Raw genomic sequence first — 18,078 nt, 5'->3', positions numbered from 1 at the left:
ACTTCTAATACTACAGTCGATAAATGACGTTAAAATCGTTTTCGTACATTTCGTCTCTTCAACGTTAGCAAAAGTAAAACCTGGTAAATTAAGTAAGAAACGATTACGAGTGCTAACTAATTGTTGGAAGGTGTAGACAGCCACAGCTAGTAAATTGGTAACAGACAATGACCTAGGTACTGTATCCCGTCCTTTCGTCTACATATATTAGAAATATTTACAGCCTGAAATAGAGAGGTGGCTTAACATTATACTCAGTACTAAAGAATATCTCTGAAAGAAAATGCGATATTCTTAGATATTCGAGCACAGAGAATAGTCGTCATGGCAGCATTGTAATATATTTTGATAACTGTTTTATTTTATTTATCATTTCCTTAATATTCAGAATAAATCAATGCAACCAATACACATTTCACCTAGTGTAGGATGATCGTGTATGTTCGAGCATAATATCAAATTCTTTTTCCTATAAATTACAAGATAGCAGTTTAGTTTCCAGTCTTAATTATCACTGTCAGCATCACTACACAAATATACAGTAAGCTGTTATGTGTGGTGGTTATACCTTAGCTGCCAAATCTTTAACAAATTCATGATCAGAATGGGCGTCTTTAATTTGGGACAAATACCGGTTAAATATCTGAAAACGAAAAAATGTATACACGCTTAATATCAATATGTTCTCTGCATTAGCATGTACTGTAGTTCAGTCCATATAGTATACTGACGATTACTGATACTTAAAATAGAACGTTATTTATATAACCTCCGGAGCTTTTTCTAGATGCTGAGAAATCATTGCCAAGTTTACTAATGTCTCAGGATCATTACTATCCTATTGTTTGGTACAATAATAATAGGCGCGATTAATCATGGATTAATACAAAATTTAACGAATTGATTTTTTAAAACTTAACAATTAAACAGTAGTATTTATATTATAATACCTTATCAAAAGCTTCTTGTAGCAATGTTTCAGCTTCATCATATTTTCCTTGCAAGATGTGACAACATGCTTGACTATTTAATAATGAAACAGTTGCTCCGTGTTTGTCAGCCATTTCTTGGAAGATGTAGAAGGCATCTTGAAGTTTATCACCGCCCTTAATTAACATCATTTACAAATATAATAAATTATCAAAACAATGGCACTAGCTCGTTTGGATCGAGAGAATGTACGATCGTAAATTGATAAAGGCGCGGACACAAATATCAAGCCTAAAATAGTATTTACAATAGCTAAATTGAACCAAGCAAGGGCGAGTTGAGTTAAAGTGGCATCCTCATCTTCATCCTGCATCTTCTTTAAATCTTTCCTGAGTGAATCAAATAAAAGATTTATTGAAACAATATCCTTAAAGTTTACGTTTCAACCTAAAGATAAAATTGATTCCATTTTAATTGCTAAAAATCATGATGTTTAAATGTAACTTATGGCTGACATACTTGGCTAGATCCACTCTATCTATCTTTAGATACGCTTGGATTGCTAAGGAAGATCTACATAGTCAAATAATTACCATTATTAGTCTGATAAAATACTGTACTTAATTATTCTTATTTACTTTATATAGGCTATAAGACGCTTGCGAGATCTAATTGAAAACTTTGTAAAAATTTACCCTTCTAAGCATTCGACTTGATTTAAATATCTTAAAGCATTATCATAATCCTGTATGAGAAAGTTAGAAATAATGAGCATATAATTAATAAGATGCTATCAGTTTATAGGTTATAAAGTACAATGAGTATGCAGTACGTACATGTTTGTGAAGGTACATGGTAGCTGTCATCAGTAAGAAAGAGTCACTGCCTTCTTGTAAACCATCCTTTATTTTATCTTCTACAGCTTTGATAGTCCTTTCTCTATGTGAAATTCAATATCATACATTTTGTAAGATAAATCACCGATTGTTTAATACCTTACTTTCGCAGCTACTAGCTTACGAAAGAAATCAATTACAAATCGACATCAATACATCATATGTTGTAGTCAATGGTGATGAATCATTTTTTGTGTGTAGTTAAATCACCTTTCGGCTTCGCTAGTTGCTGATAGGTACATAGCTAAATAGCGCACACCTAGCAATTCTAAAGGTGATGAGGGCTTGACTTCATCCAGTACAACAGCATATTTCCGCTGGTAATTAAAAGGCATAATTACAAGAGTTACTTCAAGAATACAGTACACTTACGAGTATTGTAAACTAAGAGTTATTGCTGTACGTAAATTAGGAGATATATTACACAGTGGTTCAATAAGTCCTTCTACTTTCTAGTCGCCGTAATAAAATTAACCTTACAACGTTTAATTGAAGCGATCGTAATTTGTAACATCCACTATTAGAACTATCCATACATTAGAATATGATTATTTCACTGGAAATTTATTTTTTAGTTCCAAATATCGAAACTTGTAAAATAAACTAGAGCAAATATTTAGCAACAATTCGTCAACGGTGGTAAATCTGTCCTTTACATAGCTTCGTTGTACCTACCTGTGCTGTGTAAGCTCTGTAAACAAAGAAGTCTCGCTGGACGGCCAATTGTGGATTTGACAGCTAGTAAAAATAGAAAAACCGCAGACTTTTATACATAGAAACATGTCATGGGAATATTTTTGTGAACATGGACTTTATTACTGTAAAATAAGTGCGCATTTACTATTCAAGTCAACAATTCGCAAGTAACTCAATCGGATAGTGCGCTGTAATACATATCGTAAAGGTGGTATCTAGTTAAGTCAAATTTTCAGAATGGAAAACTAACTAAGACATGATCTACACAGCGTAAAAATTGTAGCTGTTGCACCGCATTCAATTCTAGAAACGTATGTAGTATGATACTGTATTACTGTTAAATCACATAGGACATATAAGTATGGCTTCAGGAGCATTTACAGTAATAAATCAAAGTTAATAAACGAAATATAATTGTAAAATACTATATTGGTGCTGTCAGAATAGTAAGAATGAAAATGCTGGATGGTTGAAAACATTCATGCAAGTTCATACAGAATGAAAGAATAAGTGAGTACAGAACTTGTCTACTTTTAATACAGTGAAATTATACAGTCAATTCCGATCAATTATAAAGTCAAGAAGTAGTAACGTAGAAAATCAATTCTAATTATTACACCGTTTATTTTATTCCCTCTATGGCACAACAATCTGTCTAATTTCTCTCTCTTTTACGTTGATATTGTAAAGCAATTTGACTCACACTTCCTATCAAATACCTGTAGTTTGTAGAAAATGAAATGGCAGATTCCTTATTGCTAGACGAACCCGCAGTATAACCTCGTATGTATACGCGTATATATTGTACTGTAGAAGGTAGAGCTATTCTTATTTTACAGTTCATATACGGTATCTTCACACTTATTCCTATATTTTACCCAGCTGAACTTAACAATCCATAGGAAAAAATACAGAAATGTCAGCACCGCTAATTCTCTACTCTCTAATCTCGATTATGAAAGACAGCAACGATGCTATTCATAAGTACCTGGACCTCCTACTCGTATGTATGGACATCGCCATCTTACTTGAGAGTGTACAGTACACTACAGTCATGGTATAGTGCAATACTGTATAGCAGCAATAAACTTCAAATTGATATGGAGAAATTGAATATTACTCAGATCGATTACTCTTGGATATACAGTACATTACTGCCTTACCTTCCAACTATACTGTTCAACAGCAAATTTTAGTTTAAGTTGATATAGAGAAATGGAACATTATTTCCGATCAGATACATTGAGATCAATACTGGAGAAATAATGCAACAGTCTTGCCAATTCTATCTAGCCACCATACTGGATTACATGTCATCGTTATCAAGTTTAATGCACTTTGCGAAACACACTCATAACACAGATGTATACTGAGATCTTGTCCATGATAATGAAAGTAGTAATTCATTGTAACCATAGAGTAGCAAAGTGTACGATACGAAAGCCATCTTTGACATTACCTGTAGTTTTTGAGCATCTTTTATACATTGAGAATAAGCTCCTAAGTAGAAACCATTTCGAACATCGTATAATTCATCAACCTGTCCTGTAGACATGATTTATTGGATAAACTATAATCTGACTCCAAATTTCACTTCTTTACGTTGAAAATGTTTAATATATTCAATTCTTTGCCACATCCAATAAAGTATTTTTTAATGCTTGAGCGTCTTGAACATACTCCAAGGTAAAATCCAAGATGTCGGTCGATCGGTGGCCACAGTGGTGTGAGGCAAGAACACTGTAATTATTGCTAGTAATGAGTACAGTAGGTAACAACGTTGCAAGCATGCGTAGTTAATCCTTGACGACCAGCTTGATCTATACTGTACCGTACCGTACTAATCTTGCCTTATTCACTACTGACTCAGGGAATTCTTCCAAGTCCCTGGATACAGTCAGTACAGCATAGCGCATTAGCCATACAGTCTGTCCGTACTTCCGTACAGATACATGCCACATAGTGTCTTACAGACTATAGTATAGAATATTCTTGATGATTGGCCACCGAGTTGAATGAACACGGTTTAAAATAGTAGTTTTAATCGTTTGCTTTTAGGCGATCAGCTCGATTGCAATGACTTTAAGAATACAGGATAGACTGGTAACTTGTCGGGCGATGCTTCTAAGGAGCCAGTGGACGGCTGTAAATCATGGCTTCGTCACTCAGAGTCGCAAGTTGACTCACAACTAGATTGGCATTGTGCAGTATTTATTGTGGATGCTTTTGATATTACTGTACAGTACTGTATATTTTGTTTTGTTTATGTACTGTACAGTATTTATTTGGTCGGTACTGATTTCTGGGTAAAATACTGTAGACTTGATGGCTAATTTCTGCTAGTCTTTCATACTGAGCCAATTTTACAAAGTGTTTTTAATTTTAGATCATTTTCGAGCTCTTTTGAACTAATAGATGACTAGGGCCAGTAAGTTAGTGACCGTGTCATCGTAGACTGCACTAAAATGTTTCGCCTAGTTCCATGGTGACAGCAATGAGATTCACCCGTCTCAAAAAGGATGTCACATTGCTATTGTCGCTCTCGAGTCGTGTTCACTAGTCCCACGGTACATCATAGCGACATTATTTTTGCAAATGATACAATAGAACTACACCATTCTCCTTGCAAGAGAAATTCTCTACTGTAGTGTATAGTAGGAGTTTCTGCTTTAGTCATGGACTACACGTAATTTCCATGGCAGTGCCTTGCAACTTCTTTCTTCTTCCCTGTGAAATCCAAAGTGAATTCATTCAGTTCACCCAATTCGACTCTCCAATCCATAGTCGTCTTTTTCTGTACCTACACTGGAGTTCCTCCACTCCATCAGACAGCATCGTCGGCCAAAAAAATGTCACCCCATCAAAGTCATTGTCACAGGTACATCATAGCGACATTATTTTTGCAAAGGATACAATAGAACTACACGATTCTCCTTGCAAGAGAAATTCTCTGCTGTACAGTAAGAGTTTCTGCTTTAGTCATGGACTACACGTAATTTCTAGTAGTCCATGGCAGTGCCTTGCAACTTCTTCTTCTTCCCTGTGAAATCCAAAGTGAATTCATGCAGTTTACCCAATTCGACTCTCCAATCCATAGTCGTCTTTTTCTATACCTACACTGGAGTGCCACTACTTCATCAGACAGCATCGTCAGCCAAAAAGATGTCACACATCAAAGTCATTGTCACGGGTGACATCATTTTTGGAAATCTTTGTTGCTTGAGCAACGTCACTATCGTAACTCGACTTTAGCCTCCTCCGCAATATGTAAGCTGTATAGCAATGGATTGAACCAGTGACTTGACTGAGCGTCCAGCTGTCGCCGATGCGCTTTGTGTTGAAACGTACCGTCTGTACGGCACGGCACGGTACGGTACGTCATTTTTCACACGACTGAAAACGTTGACAGGCATCGACTTCTCCTACCGTTTACACTACCATACAGCAGTACAATGGCTGTACCAAGTGGTACGTAATAATACAAAGCGATGCCAGCAGTCACGTCTCGTCCAACACGTAACACCCGTGCTGGTTTGTCTACAGTATGTACATGTTGTACAGTACTGTAGGTACAGTACATGTACTGTAAAAGATTGTACTGTACTGTACTGTAGACAGTGTACTGTAAGCGTATGTAGCTGGTGGAAATCCACTCACTCCGACGTCAACCAAGCAGAGGAGATCCACATCTCTTCATTAGTCGCTAATGTGTTTGAGTAAGCCATTCCTGCATGATTGGATTTCTCATTATTGACTAGATTTAGTTCATTGAGTGGAAGCAGATTGCGACAAATCAAGAGTGAAAGTTTATTTGGTAGTGTTAAAGCTGTTAGCATTAACTTAATGGGTTGGAACGCTTGATGCCAACGAATCGAAAGTTCAAGAATCTCCTCAGTGATCCAGTCAAATCCTGTCAGTGAAAAGAACGGTGGCTTTAAGAAAGGTCCTTTTCAATCTTTGAAAAAAATGACATTTCTTTTGAGTCTATCATTGATAGACTCTTTTATTCATGTTTATTAGTCAGCGACATTTTCCAATGGCATTGATAGTAATAGCGCTGAAGTCATGGTATACTATACATGTAGTCTAGTCCTCACTTTGTCCCATTTTCAATTTGTAGAAAAATGCCAAAACTACATTACTGTCCCATTGAAGACGACCCGGTCAAAGGGGAAAAGTCGCTTCAGTTTCAGTACTATAGTGCTACGTACAGTATCAAGGCACTTCGACAAATATCCAGCCAATGTATGATCTAATATCGATAGAATAGCGCTTGCATGTACTGTATCCTATTGAATTGAATCGATTGGTGTTGTTGCCTCCAGTGCAAGTGGTCCATCATATATATGTACTTGTTGTTATTATTCGTCTTGTGATAAAAATATTGTCCTTGCAGTATGGAGTAATAACAAAGTTCTCCTTCCATCAGTATGGATTAACAAAATTGGATACTATTCATTGATAGTAAGAACGACATTAAAAGCACATGGACTAACTTTGATATCATTCATTTCATTTTCGTTACCTTGCCTACTTTCTATACATTGGCCTCCTCTCTTTTAGCGATCAATGATTGAAGTGATCGTCTATCCTAACTTTTTGCCACGCTATCCTTTTCATACAAGTATACTGTAATACTCAAATAGCATCATATAGGAAGAAGAATATCATTCTTGTAATCTCGACGTATTGCCATTTCTATCTTATCCTTTTATCCACTTCAATCCTCTTTGAAATCCGTAATATGTATTGATATAGCGGTATTGAATTTTTCTTTACAGAAGATAGCAAATCCATTGCTAAAAAGGAAACATTCAAGCTGAAACAAACACTGTCTTCATAGAAGATTCCGTCCATTTGAAGGTAAATACAATACTACATCTCTATGCCTATAGTGTTTATTACTCTCGCTCAATTTTCCTGATGAATATGAAAGCTTTATGTTGGTAGTACTGTAAATAGGATGTATACTGTATACCTTTATGAAGTGGCAAGGATACTCTTATATAGTCTACTAATAGTACGTCTATGTTTCATCGTTTTCGATCATAAAATGCATCGGATACATATTGCACTTTATCCATATTCTTAAATTACATTAATCTCTTCTGCGGTATCCACTTTATTTTAAGATAAACGATATCTATACCTACGTTCATATTTTCAACAGAGATTTTGAAAATGCTCGTTGTCACCCTTCTAATACGTCAACAAGATCTTTCTAGATCATGTGTCGATAAAATTACTAACTGCTAACTACGTTACGTTCCGGCTAGAAAATGATCACGTCTCGCAAATTGACCAGCAATAATAAAATAGAATTAACTTATACATACACTACTCTCGTACCTTAAAATATCTCATAAGTATCAAGCCGTATTCCCTGAAGATACTATTTGTACTCCCTATCCTTGGTTAACTCTTTTGCAAGACCATGATCGAATTTTATTACTAGTTGTTACCTTTAAAGAAGTAATAGCAGTATAGTAAGTGAACAACGCAATTCTATGCGATATATCTTACGGCCACTTGAATGCACTATATCTTATTTTAAAAATAATATCGTGTACATTCAAGGTAAATAACATACTACATACGTATACCTTATTCTTGGTGAATTATTTCATTATTATAACACGGAAGAGTCGAATAGCTAGTCATGAACCTTTAAAAGTGATCAATGAACATTTTATATATATATATATTATTCCTATCTTAGAACGCATTAACTACAGTAATTTTACGTGATATGTATTACATTTTTCAAGATGTATCAATGCCTAAATGGAATGCAATCATACCATTAAGTAGATTCTGTAGGTGACGTACATCATTTGGCTAATTTTCCTAAAGTACATTATTATTTTGCTCTTTCAAATCTATAATCTATACTTTTGCCAATGGCAGTATTAATATCTTTTACTTTTTGGAGAAAGAAAGACCAGTGCAGCTTATTATACCTCTTATGAGTACTATATTAGCTATCAAAGCATACGCCAAGAAAATATACTGCCTCTTGTTATAGGATTTTGCATTACTACCGTATTTGACAACATGATTGATCTCTTACAAACTTTCCAGTTAAAACAGGATAATAGCAATAGTTCTCGTACAAGATAATCATTTTTGACTAAAGCATTCAACCTACTAGTTCCGCATGTGTGTAAATGATTAAATTTATATATTGTTGTAACCTTATTACGTTTACAACATGTTAAATTTGTTCCCTATTACAAATATTCCATTCTTTCATATTACCTGGACAAACCAATACCTGTCCATTATCGCACATATAAACATAATACAATCGTCGATAATCCCAGTAAACTTTTACAATATAGTAGTTCTGATTAAAATTGTCGGTAAACATGAATGCTTTCGCTGTTCCGTCTTCAAGTAAGATATAGATCATAACTTCACAATCAAAGCATATCATCACTAATTCTTCCTGGTGATTTTACGGTAGTCAAGTGAATTAATTCAACTAAAGTATAAAATTGCAATTTTTCGATTAACCGTACCATGCTAAGTTATTATCTGTAATGTAAATGATTATGTTACACCCCAAACAGCCTCTATAGTTGGAGTCAGAAAGGGAAAATAATACATAGTATGTGCAATAAACACCTCTACAATATCTGTTTTTCCATTTACTCGTTGATCATATTGTAGTTTCGAAAAATAATAAAGAAAGATGTCCCATTGTAACAGGAACTAAAATAAAATCAGGAGATTACACCCTAGCTGAAGTTGAAAGTCTGTTAAAATCTCAACGCCATTCTGTCTTATACTGTAGTTAAACTGTAAACTGTCGATAGAATTAACATACCACATATCAAAAAGAAGGGACTGCAATTTAAATAATAACCATGTTGATCGATTCGAATTTACATTTGCAATTATTAGTAATTTTATATTAGCGTATTGGTCGCTGTAGAAAACATAAATGACCGATTACTTATTATACCAGTGGTACAGACAATATTATGTGTATATGACTAAAAGCTGCAACTTATGATTGTCCTCTTAATCAGGAATATTTCATTCTTTTAGAAAGTGACAATGGCCGTTGGGTGTCTAAGTTTGAAAAGTGAACTTGAACGTATTAAGTCGACATTGTACAAAGTTGATTCTAATTTTCAAGTAGTAAGGGTTAATAGTGATGAAATTGCTGTCAAATTTATGCCTGGAAAAGATAAAAAATATATCTTAACGTGCAATATACCTGTAAGTATATCGATAAAAACCAAATTTTTTTTAATTATTTCAGCTCATAAAAAGAATAATGAATAAATGTTTTCTGTAATAATTACTAATAGAACATTCATACAGTAAGAGAGATAATGTAGTTTTCAACTATAAATCACTCCTGTTCCTATCATAAAATTGCGGATGGTACGATACTACCAATTTTTCAACTATCATGCTTGTATTACAGTTACTAGTTTATTAATGAAACCATTCTCCAACATTAAAATACATTTTCACGAACATCGACTCGATGTTTTTGCTCACAAATAGAGTATTAATTATGTTATTTAACTTTACGACTTAGACTATTACGAGTGAACATAGCTATGTTGACATTGTCAAAAAAAATGCGATATTGTTATTATAATTTGATCTCAAGCTAAAAAATATAGCGTATTTATGAAAGCTCAATCTTATGCAATCAATTTTTCATCCTAATAAATTAATGCTACATTAACGTCGGACTGGACAATTGCTATATAGTCATATAAAAAGATATAATAAGTAAACGTGCAATCTAATTCGTACTATAAATTATCTACACGATTAATATTAAAGTTGCTACATTATACTAAGCTTTAAGTGTCTCATTGCTATTGAGAGCTAATTATGTGAATATCTATTCTAATAGAATAATTATCCGAACAATCCCCCGATCTGGTCTTGCGATACCGAGGATCCTAAAATACTAGAATGCATTTGCGACATTAATGGAAAGGCTGATAGTAATGGAAATAATTTGGTTTGTAGTACTAATCTGATATCATTTTTCAATTTATTTTAAACCCACAGATTAGCAGTCATTTACTACTACTGTGAAGAAGAAGAATTTTTGTAACTGCATTGTGAGACATTTTAATACTGTAGTAGTAAAAAATTACTGAAAGGTTGCTTCGTAAATCTGAACTTGCTATCGTATATTGTACCTCTAAAACTTTTGTCTTTATCTTCATACCGTTGTCACATTTTGTTTAGTTATATTTGTATTTATATTATCCAAAATTCGAAAATAGTAGTAAGACTATGATTATTATTTTTTCGAATTTGCTGCCTAATAACAAATTGTAGAGAACTGTCATGCTTTTTTTTCAATAAGTTTCTTTACAAAGTGCTTATATATCAAACCTTAAGTCAATCCTGATTTGAATGTTTTCGTCGCAATCTATATAGAATAACCATTCAGTCATAATTAATAATCGTTAAATGCTTACTATCGATAAAAGATAATCCGAAAATACTAATCTCCGATCGCTTATCCCTTATGACAGTTTTTACCTTTATTTATAATTCTTTTATTTTATTTTAGCTACTGCAAATGATTTATGAATTGTGCAGCAAGTTATGTCAATCTTTTGACGTTGTTATCAATGAGAATGTGAAGAAATTATTAGTACAGGTATAATAACGTACGATAATGTTCTAGAAATTTAATAGCTATTACTACATTATGGTTAGAAGGTAATTCAGATGATCCAGTTACTTTGATCTACGAATTTACATTTAGGATTCGGGACGAGTGAAAGGGGCTAGTAAAGTTGTGCAGACCAGACATAGCCATAACACTGCTGAGGAAGACTCTAGCGATGCTAGCGAATTCGAAGATGATGATGATGTAATTTTACTATCCGTACAATATAATATTTTAATATGTAATCTTAAATGATGTTATTAAACTGCATCTACTATATTTGATCAAAAAGCAGGATACCGAACGCTTCATTGTAGATATGAACGATGACGAGTACGTATAGCTATAGCTGATAGATATTACATGAAATAAATGGAGCTATTTTTGTGTCATATTGTAGACTGTTTACGCCATAGATGTACTTTGTACAACTTCTAAAAAATGTTATCGATTATTTTAACTTTTGTCATTTTCCGTTACCTATTTATTGCATCAAAATGTAGTTATTCTATGGATAAGAAAGAAAATGAGAGCTTATCTAGCCGAGAATTAGAAACACTTAAAAAGATTAAAAAGACACAAATGGATGATTACTTGAAGGTTTAAAATTTGTTTCGAAGATATTTTCGTACTACGCACCATTTTGAATATTTGCTCATAAGATAATACATTATGTTACGAAGATGCCGTCAGTAAAATAAGTTATAGTAGCTGATAAAAAAGAATATTTAAGGCAATAGCAATGTACTCTGATTTATATACAATTTAACAGTATTATATTGATATAAATTATTTTAGATCAATTCACATTTTTGTTACAAAATCAATCGTAAACTTTTACATGCATCAGATATTATATTTACCGAATTCGTTATCTGTTATACTAGGGAACAGTATCTGGATCAGTAACGGCTTCTGATCGGCTAATGAAAGAATTAAAAGATGTTTACCAGTCAGCTGCATATAAAAATGGTTAATAGCTATAAATTATAACTTGCAGAATGATCTGTTAAGAATTTACATTGTATCAACCTTTAAGATCCGTTTTTGCTTATAATTTTATACAGGAACGTACACTCTAGAACTTGTTAATGATAGCTTGTATGAGTGGAATGTTAAGATTCTAAGGTTATTTCTATTTTGTATTCTTCATTTTTACGAGCTAACAGAATTTATCTAGCTTTTTACCATCATAATAATCTATTCTATGAATTTACGATCTTAAATGTAGAGTTGACCCAGATAGCCATTTATGTAGCGACTTGAAGAAGTTAAAGAAAAAGCTGAAGTACTCCCATATTTTATTAAATTTTACCTTTAAGGTTTGATAGTGATCTATTTTCGATGATAGTTTGCTTCAAGTACAATAATTGTGACTAACTTAACTCAAATTTACCTTTAGGACTCTTACCCGCTTCATCCTCCATTTGTTCGTGTGGTCGAGCCTATAGTTACTGGAGGGTTAGTAAAACGTTAACATACGACTGATAAGAGTACTGTATTTACATTGTAAATAGATAAATTCTTAAACATCGAATCTTATTTTTCCTACACTATCAGGTACGTTATGACCGGTGGAGCAATTTGTATGGAACTTCTTACACCGCAGGTTTGCAGATGAATATTAAATGCACTATTTATACTCACGCTATATATTCTAAATCACCTTAAGTGTGTTACATACGACAAATATAAAATATAAAACTATGCTGCCCTTCCCCAAACTATTGTTGCGACCATTCACCTTTTGCTTATGTCTAGGGATGGAGCAGCGTCTATACAGTTGATGCCATTATTATACAGATTGCTGCGACGCTGGTGCAAGGCAAAGCTCGCATTGATTTTTCAGCCCCGGCGGTAAATGCAGCATTTCATTTATATTCTTGTGAATCTTTAAATTTCCCTTTTGTGTAGGAAATTAACTTGAATTCTACATTTTTTCGATATCAGAATTCCTATAGCTATTTTAGAGCGCAAAGTTCTTTCCAATCCATGGTTAAATTGCATGGGAAGAACGGTACGTTATAAATTAGTTTAAATTAACGATAAAAATTTTAATTCTTTGTATTGAAACAATAGCATAATTTTGATTCCCACTGGATTACTAAGAATTTTGTGCTTGCATTATGTAATTGCTCATAAAGGATGGTATACTCCTCCAAAATCTGAAGGATAAGAAAAAATTGCGTGTTTATTTATTTACTGTAATGTGAGGACCTTATCTAATAAAATTACTATAAACAGGATCAAATTTTCGTATTCCAAGTCCTACAGTTTGACTATCATTGCAGTATAATATACGTGCAAATGCTATTTATTCAAGAATCAATTACCAATTTAAATATGATTCGAGCGACTGTGAATAACTATAATTGCTTAAGTTACTGAGTATATTCTGTCTATTGTATTTAGTTACAATTGTGTGTATTTTAATCAACAATTTAGTAAATTTTTATTTGCTTGTACAGACCTTATGAAGTTTACTTCCAGATTTTAGCTCTTTAACTAATACCGCTGTTTTTATTCCACGATATGACCTACACCATTATCCATTGTAGTAATTATCTATGTGAAAAGCATATTGCTGTGAATATCACTTCTGTTATTAGTAATATGCACTTATACGCTTAACCTTATGTAGCATGAGAGTTACTATGTGTTGGAATGTTTAATTAATTACTGTATCACCTAATTTACATAATGTTACTATCAAAAAAGATTTATAATTAATTTAAATGAAACTTACTGTAAAGGATACTACGATACTTAATTAATTACATCGTTTCGTTATGTCAATTGTTAATAATAACCTGTTATTGCAACATTACTTGAGTAAAAAATAAAACGTTATATTCATTACCTTGATTCTCTGTTTCAGGCATTGTTCAACATTGATAATTTATATATGTTTATATTCGTAAAATGGCATCTTTTTGGTAAAATTAATCATACGTGTATGCATGATAAATCTATGAAATATCATTACAATTTGTTCTACTTGGCTTCTGGTAGCAGTTTGAAGATTCGAAGATGATGTTAAGAAAGGAAATTCTAAAAGTTATTGAACAATCTTCATTGCTAGACTTGCAACTAAGATCTAATGTACTGATGAAGATCAAACAATTAATGAAAAAATTAGTAGTATTTGAACGACTAGCCATTAATGTAAAATAAAATATAAGAAGTACGCAGGTATTGTAGGGCGGAAGTTTACTACTATGATAAACATGCAATTACACAGTAGAGCCCAAGTTAAACAAAATTGACCGATATGATGGAGTGTATGATATTCCGAACCAACTATCTATCTCTAAAGCCGTGAATCAATAGTAAATATACAGGACACCCTTTATTATTTTTAAATGTATAGCATGGTTCACTACTATATACACATATCCAGTACGTATACTATTTCATGTCTAGCTCTAAAGAAAGGCATCTCATACTGTAATACTTCAGTTAAGGAACGAAATAAGGGTGTGCAACTACTGTATACGATGATAAGTGATAAAGAGTTCTCCCTAAGGTAACTTTCACAACAAATCCAATGAGTTAGTTATCAGTTACAGGAAATTTGGTGATATTTCATAGGGAACGTGCGTATATACTGTAATGCACACTTGAAGTAAATTATTAATTATGAATGTGACAGTAAAAGAAATACATGGTGTTCTGCAATAGTTCAATTAGTGTATCATCATTGACTGCCAGAAATATTCGTTTCCCGTTAATATATCTGTGAAATCATGCTACAGCTTACTACATACCTACATAGTGCAATAATATAAATAAATACAAACTATAAATTAATTTACGAAATTGTCGAATTGTACTATCATATGAATTTATTAAATTGCTACTGTAAGTCTCTGCGGTAAATACCTCGGTACATCGCATTATGGCCTTGTGGAGTAATATTATACTACTTCTTGATGCATCTTACATCACTTACAAGAACTAAAATACTGCGATATTAGGTTCTAATCGTTCATAGATTTTAATGAATGATGATATAGGTTATAAATTTGGTCTTACAACGTTCCATTTACTTTAATTTAAATTTGGATGTAAAATTGATCACATAACCAATACAATACACTATACAGATATAATACATCAAATAGTTGCAAAAACAGTACCTATAAAGTGATTTGGTATATAGTAATAATAAAGTTTTTGCGTAGTGAAACTTTCAACATGTGAAAAGTTTATAGGATACTCTTAGCATGGTATAACGACAGTCTATATTGAAAAGCAAAGTCAATTTCAATCGATATCTGTCTATAATATGGTGTACAATACTCTAGCTTGCAATTGACTATAAATCAGTAAAATCATAACTGCAATCAATTAAAATTACGCATACATGTTAGCCTGAAACTACTACGTTTATAATTAATAATGTAGAAGGTATCAAATTTATCTATAGGCTTTACAAAAGAAGAATCTAACTACTAGTAGTATGTAGTAAAACCGCATTTACACACACACCTTATTCAATATGGTGACATGCAATAACCACATAAATTCTAATTGCATATACAATAGATAGAGTAGTTAGCAAAGTTGATAAGTACGGCAGCGCTGAAGCTAATTTTTTCATTACAATCATAATATCGGTAGATAAGAAAAGTGTCTTAATTAAGGAAAATAATTTAACTTTCATATTTACTTTTAAAATCTATAGACCACCAGATACCCCATTCTCTTTGATGTGATTAAAAAAGAGCAAAGAGACACAACAGATCTACTTAGGAATACAAATGTTGTGGCGTATCTGCCTAAACTGCATACATCTGTACATTATTTACAATACGAAGTATAGGACTTGACGGTCGAAATTGAGCTAAGACAACAATTTAGAGCAGCGATAGGGTATAGTAGCATTATAGTAACTTACTAGTTATTGCAAAAGTGATACAATAGTAATAATATTCATGCATCCATGCAGCGCTATGCAGTGTGTAACAAAGAACTTCTGCAATCATCGATTTATCTATTACAACAACATTTGTTACCATTACATATATGTACATTGTCGCAAACTAACTTAATTGTCATACTGATCATGCTGTACAAGTTTCTCTTTAGCTTGGTAACTTGATAAATAGGATCATCCTAGTCTATCTGACCGAAATACAGCCTCTGCAGCTGAGTCAGCGATAAACTCGGGATTATCCAATAGCTGTAAGTTAGCGTAATCAATGGAATCGAGATCATGGAAATTAAATAGATCTGTACCCATATTAGCATCGGAAACAAGTACATCATCTTCCTTATCCATTTCATTCGACAAGTAATTAGAGTTTTGGTTTGCATCAATTTCTCCAGTTAAAATAATATTAGGTATATGGCTACCGGTATCCCTGGCTACATTTGACCGAGGCATCATGTTATAGCCATTAGAAAGATTAGGATTGCTTGCTGTCCTTTGTTGCTGTATTTTACGGTAATAAAAAATATTTATTAGAAATGCTAAAAGGGTCTCTATTAGTAAAATTATTAGCAAAAAAGTGTGAATAAGTCGAAGAGAAGAAGAATTTAGATCAAGATAAAGGACTTACCTGAGATAAATTATTGCCCACGGAATTATTATAACCGCCTGGCTCTAGTTGCGACTGCATGGAATTGGTGAATACTACTTGTTGTTGCCGCTGCTGATAGTAATTGTTATTCGAAGCGGACATAGATGGTCTAGTAGATCCCATCGATTGCATAGTAGTCGATGGGCTGATAGAGTTAACAGGGTTATTACCACTGTATTGTAAAGTGAATTCTACTGGTTGTTGAGTAGTTGGAGACTGCTGTTGCTGCTGTATCTGTCGATACATCATTGGAGGCATTTGCCTTGGAAGTTGATAATGTGCATACTGCTGATTATATTTTTCTTGTTTCACAGGCTCTCCTGAAACAGCATTTAGCTGTTGCATGTTATGACGGGGTTGTCCAACCAGCGGACTTGGTCCGCTATGAGTATGGCGACGTTGTAAACTTTGACGAACTGCACGAGAACGAAGCGCTCCGCTTGGTCGCAGATTACCCACGCTGTCATCCGGATCAGTCGGTGGATCTAATGGAGTTTTTAACGGCGAGCAGAACTGAAGGCTAGACAAATCTGGGAGGGAGCCAGTATTCGCCGATCCCATTTGCTGCATTTCTAGAGCAGCAGCTGGTGCCATCTTAGGTGGAAGGCTAATAACAACAATTACAACGTAAAGAAAATTCAGTCATATCGTACTATCTAATTTATATATTACTTTTACTATTTACACTAGGTTTATTATATCAATTAATATACCTTTTCATATTGCCTGAAGCCACTGGTTGCTGCTATATAATATAATACAATCAACAGAAATAATATTATTTTAGGCCATTGTATATAAAAAGTAAAAAATATAGCAAAAATAAAGTACTCAATAAGTATTTTAACTTCTTATACTAATATCGTAAGACTTGATCTATCACACTAGGTACTAAATTTTACCTCTTATTAGACTATAATAAAATAGTTATCTTAATTAATTATTGACCGAGTTTACGAAGAATAGTTGTTGCATTATGATTCAAAAATGATAGTAATTCTTTTATTACTTGCAACGAAAAGAAAAGAACTATAATTCCCTAAAAAATGACAGTATCTTCGCATGTCATAAATAATACATCTTAATCATTATCAATAGTCAGTAAGTGATCTGTTCAACGATTATTTATTATCCAAGCTGGTAACAGACCTGTTTCCAAAGTTGCTGCGATAGCTCTATCGATGGAGTTGGAGATCCTGTCATTGCTTTAAAGGGCAATGAAAAGAAATATTAGATCATCAATCAGTACAGTATAGAAAGCATCTTCGACAAATTACAACTAGTAGAATAAATTTGGTACTATAAAAAATCA

The 18,078-nt window shown here is 33.1% G+C and overlaps 3 protein-coding genes across 3 annotated transcripts; 1 reads left to right on the top strand and 2 right to left on the bottom strand.

The window, feature by feature from the left end:
• Positions 1 to 345: 345 nt before the first annotated feature.
• On the bottom strand, positions 346 to 4,077 carry TRIADDRAFT_37307 (uncharacterized protein; the record flags this gene model as incomplete). The annotated part of the gene is made up of 11 exons (XM_002110245.1): positions 346 to 469; positions 569 to 643; positions 770 to 838; positions 951 to 1,106; positions 1,238 to 1,319; positions 1,450 to 1,503; positions 1,626 to 1,675; positions 1,767 to 1,863; positions 2,037 to 2,143; positions 2,502 to 2,564; positions 3,982 to 4,077. The coding sequence occupies 11 exons, from the start codon at positions 4,075 to 4,077 to the stop codon at positions 416 to 418; spliced, it is 903 nt and encodes a 300-aa protein (XP_002110281.1). The 3' UTR covers positions 346 to 415.
• Positions 4,078 to 11,691: 7,614 nt separating this feature from the next.
• TRIADDRAFT_21996 (uncharacterized protein) lies at positions 11,692 to 13,357 on the top strand (the record flags this gene model as incomplete). Its single annotated transcript, XM_002110779.1, has 9 exons — positions 11,692 to 11,781; positions 12,069 to 12,153; positions 12,249 to 12,309; positions 12,413 to 12,503; positions 12,584 to 12,642; positions 12,742 to 12,790; positions 12,943 to 13,038; positions 13,132 to 13,198; positions 13,326 to 13,357. The coding sequence occupies 9 exons, from the start codon at positions 11,692 to 11,694 to the stop codon at positions 13,355 to 13,357; spliced, it is 630 nt and encodes a 209-aa protein (XP_002110815.1).
• A 2,937-nt stretch (positions 13,358 to 16,294) lies between these two features.
• Positions 16,295 to 17,360, bottom strand: TRIADDRAFT_54115 (uncharacterized protein; the record flags this gene model as incomplete). Its single annotated transcript, XM_002110244.1, has 2 exons — positions 16,295 to 16,618; positions 16,746 to 17,360. The coding sequence occupies 2 exons, from the start codon at positions 17,358 to 17,360 to the stop codon at positions 16,295 to 16,297; spliced, it is 939 nt and encodes a 312-aa protein (XP_002110280.1).
• Positions 17,361 to 18,078: the final 718 nt, after the last annotated feature.

The sequence above is a fragment of the Trichoplax adhaerens genome, genomic scaffold (genome assembly GCF_000150275.1).
Source record: "Trichoplax adhaerens TRIADscaffold_3 genomic scaffold, whole genome shotgun sequence".
Lineage (NCBI taxonomy): Eukaryota > Metazoa > Placozoa > Uniplacotomia > Trichoplacea > Trichoplacidae > Trichoplax > Trichoplax adhaerens.
The sequence above is the reverse complement of the archived record's forward strand: the minus strand, read 5'-3'. Positions and strand labels throughout refer to the sequence as shown.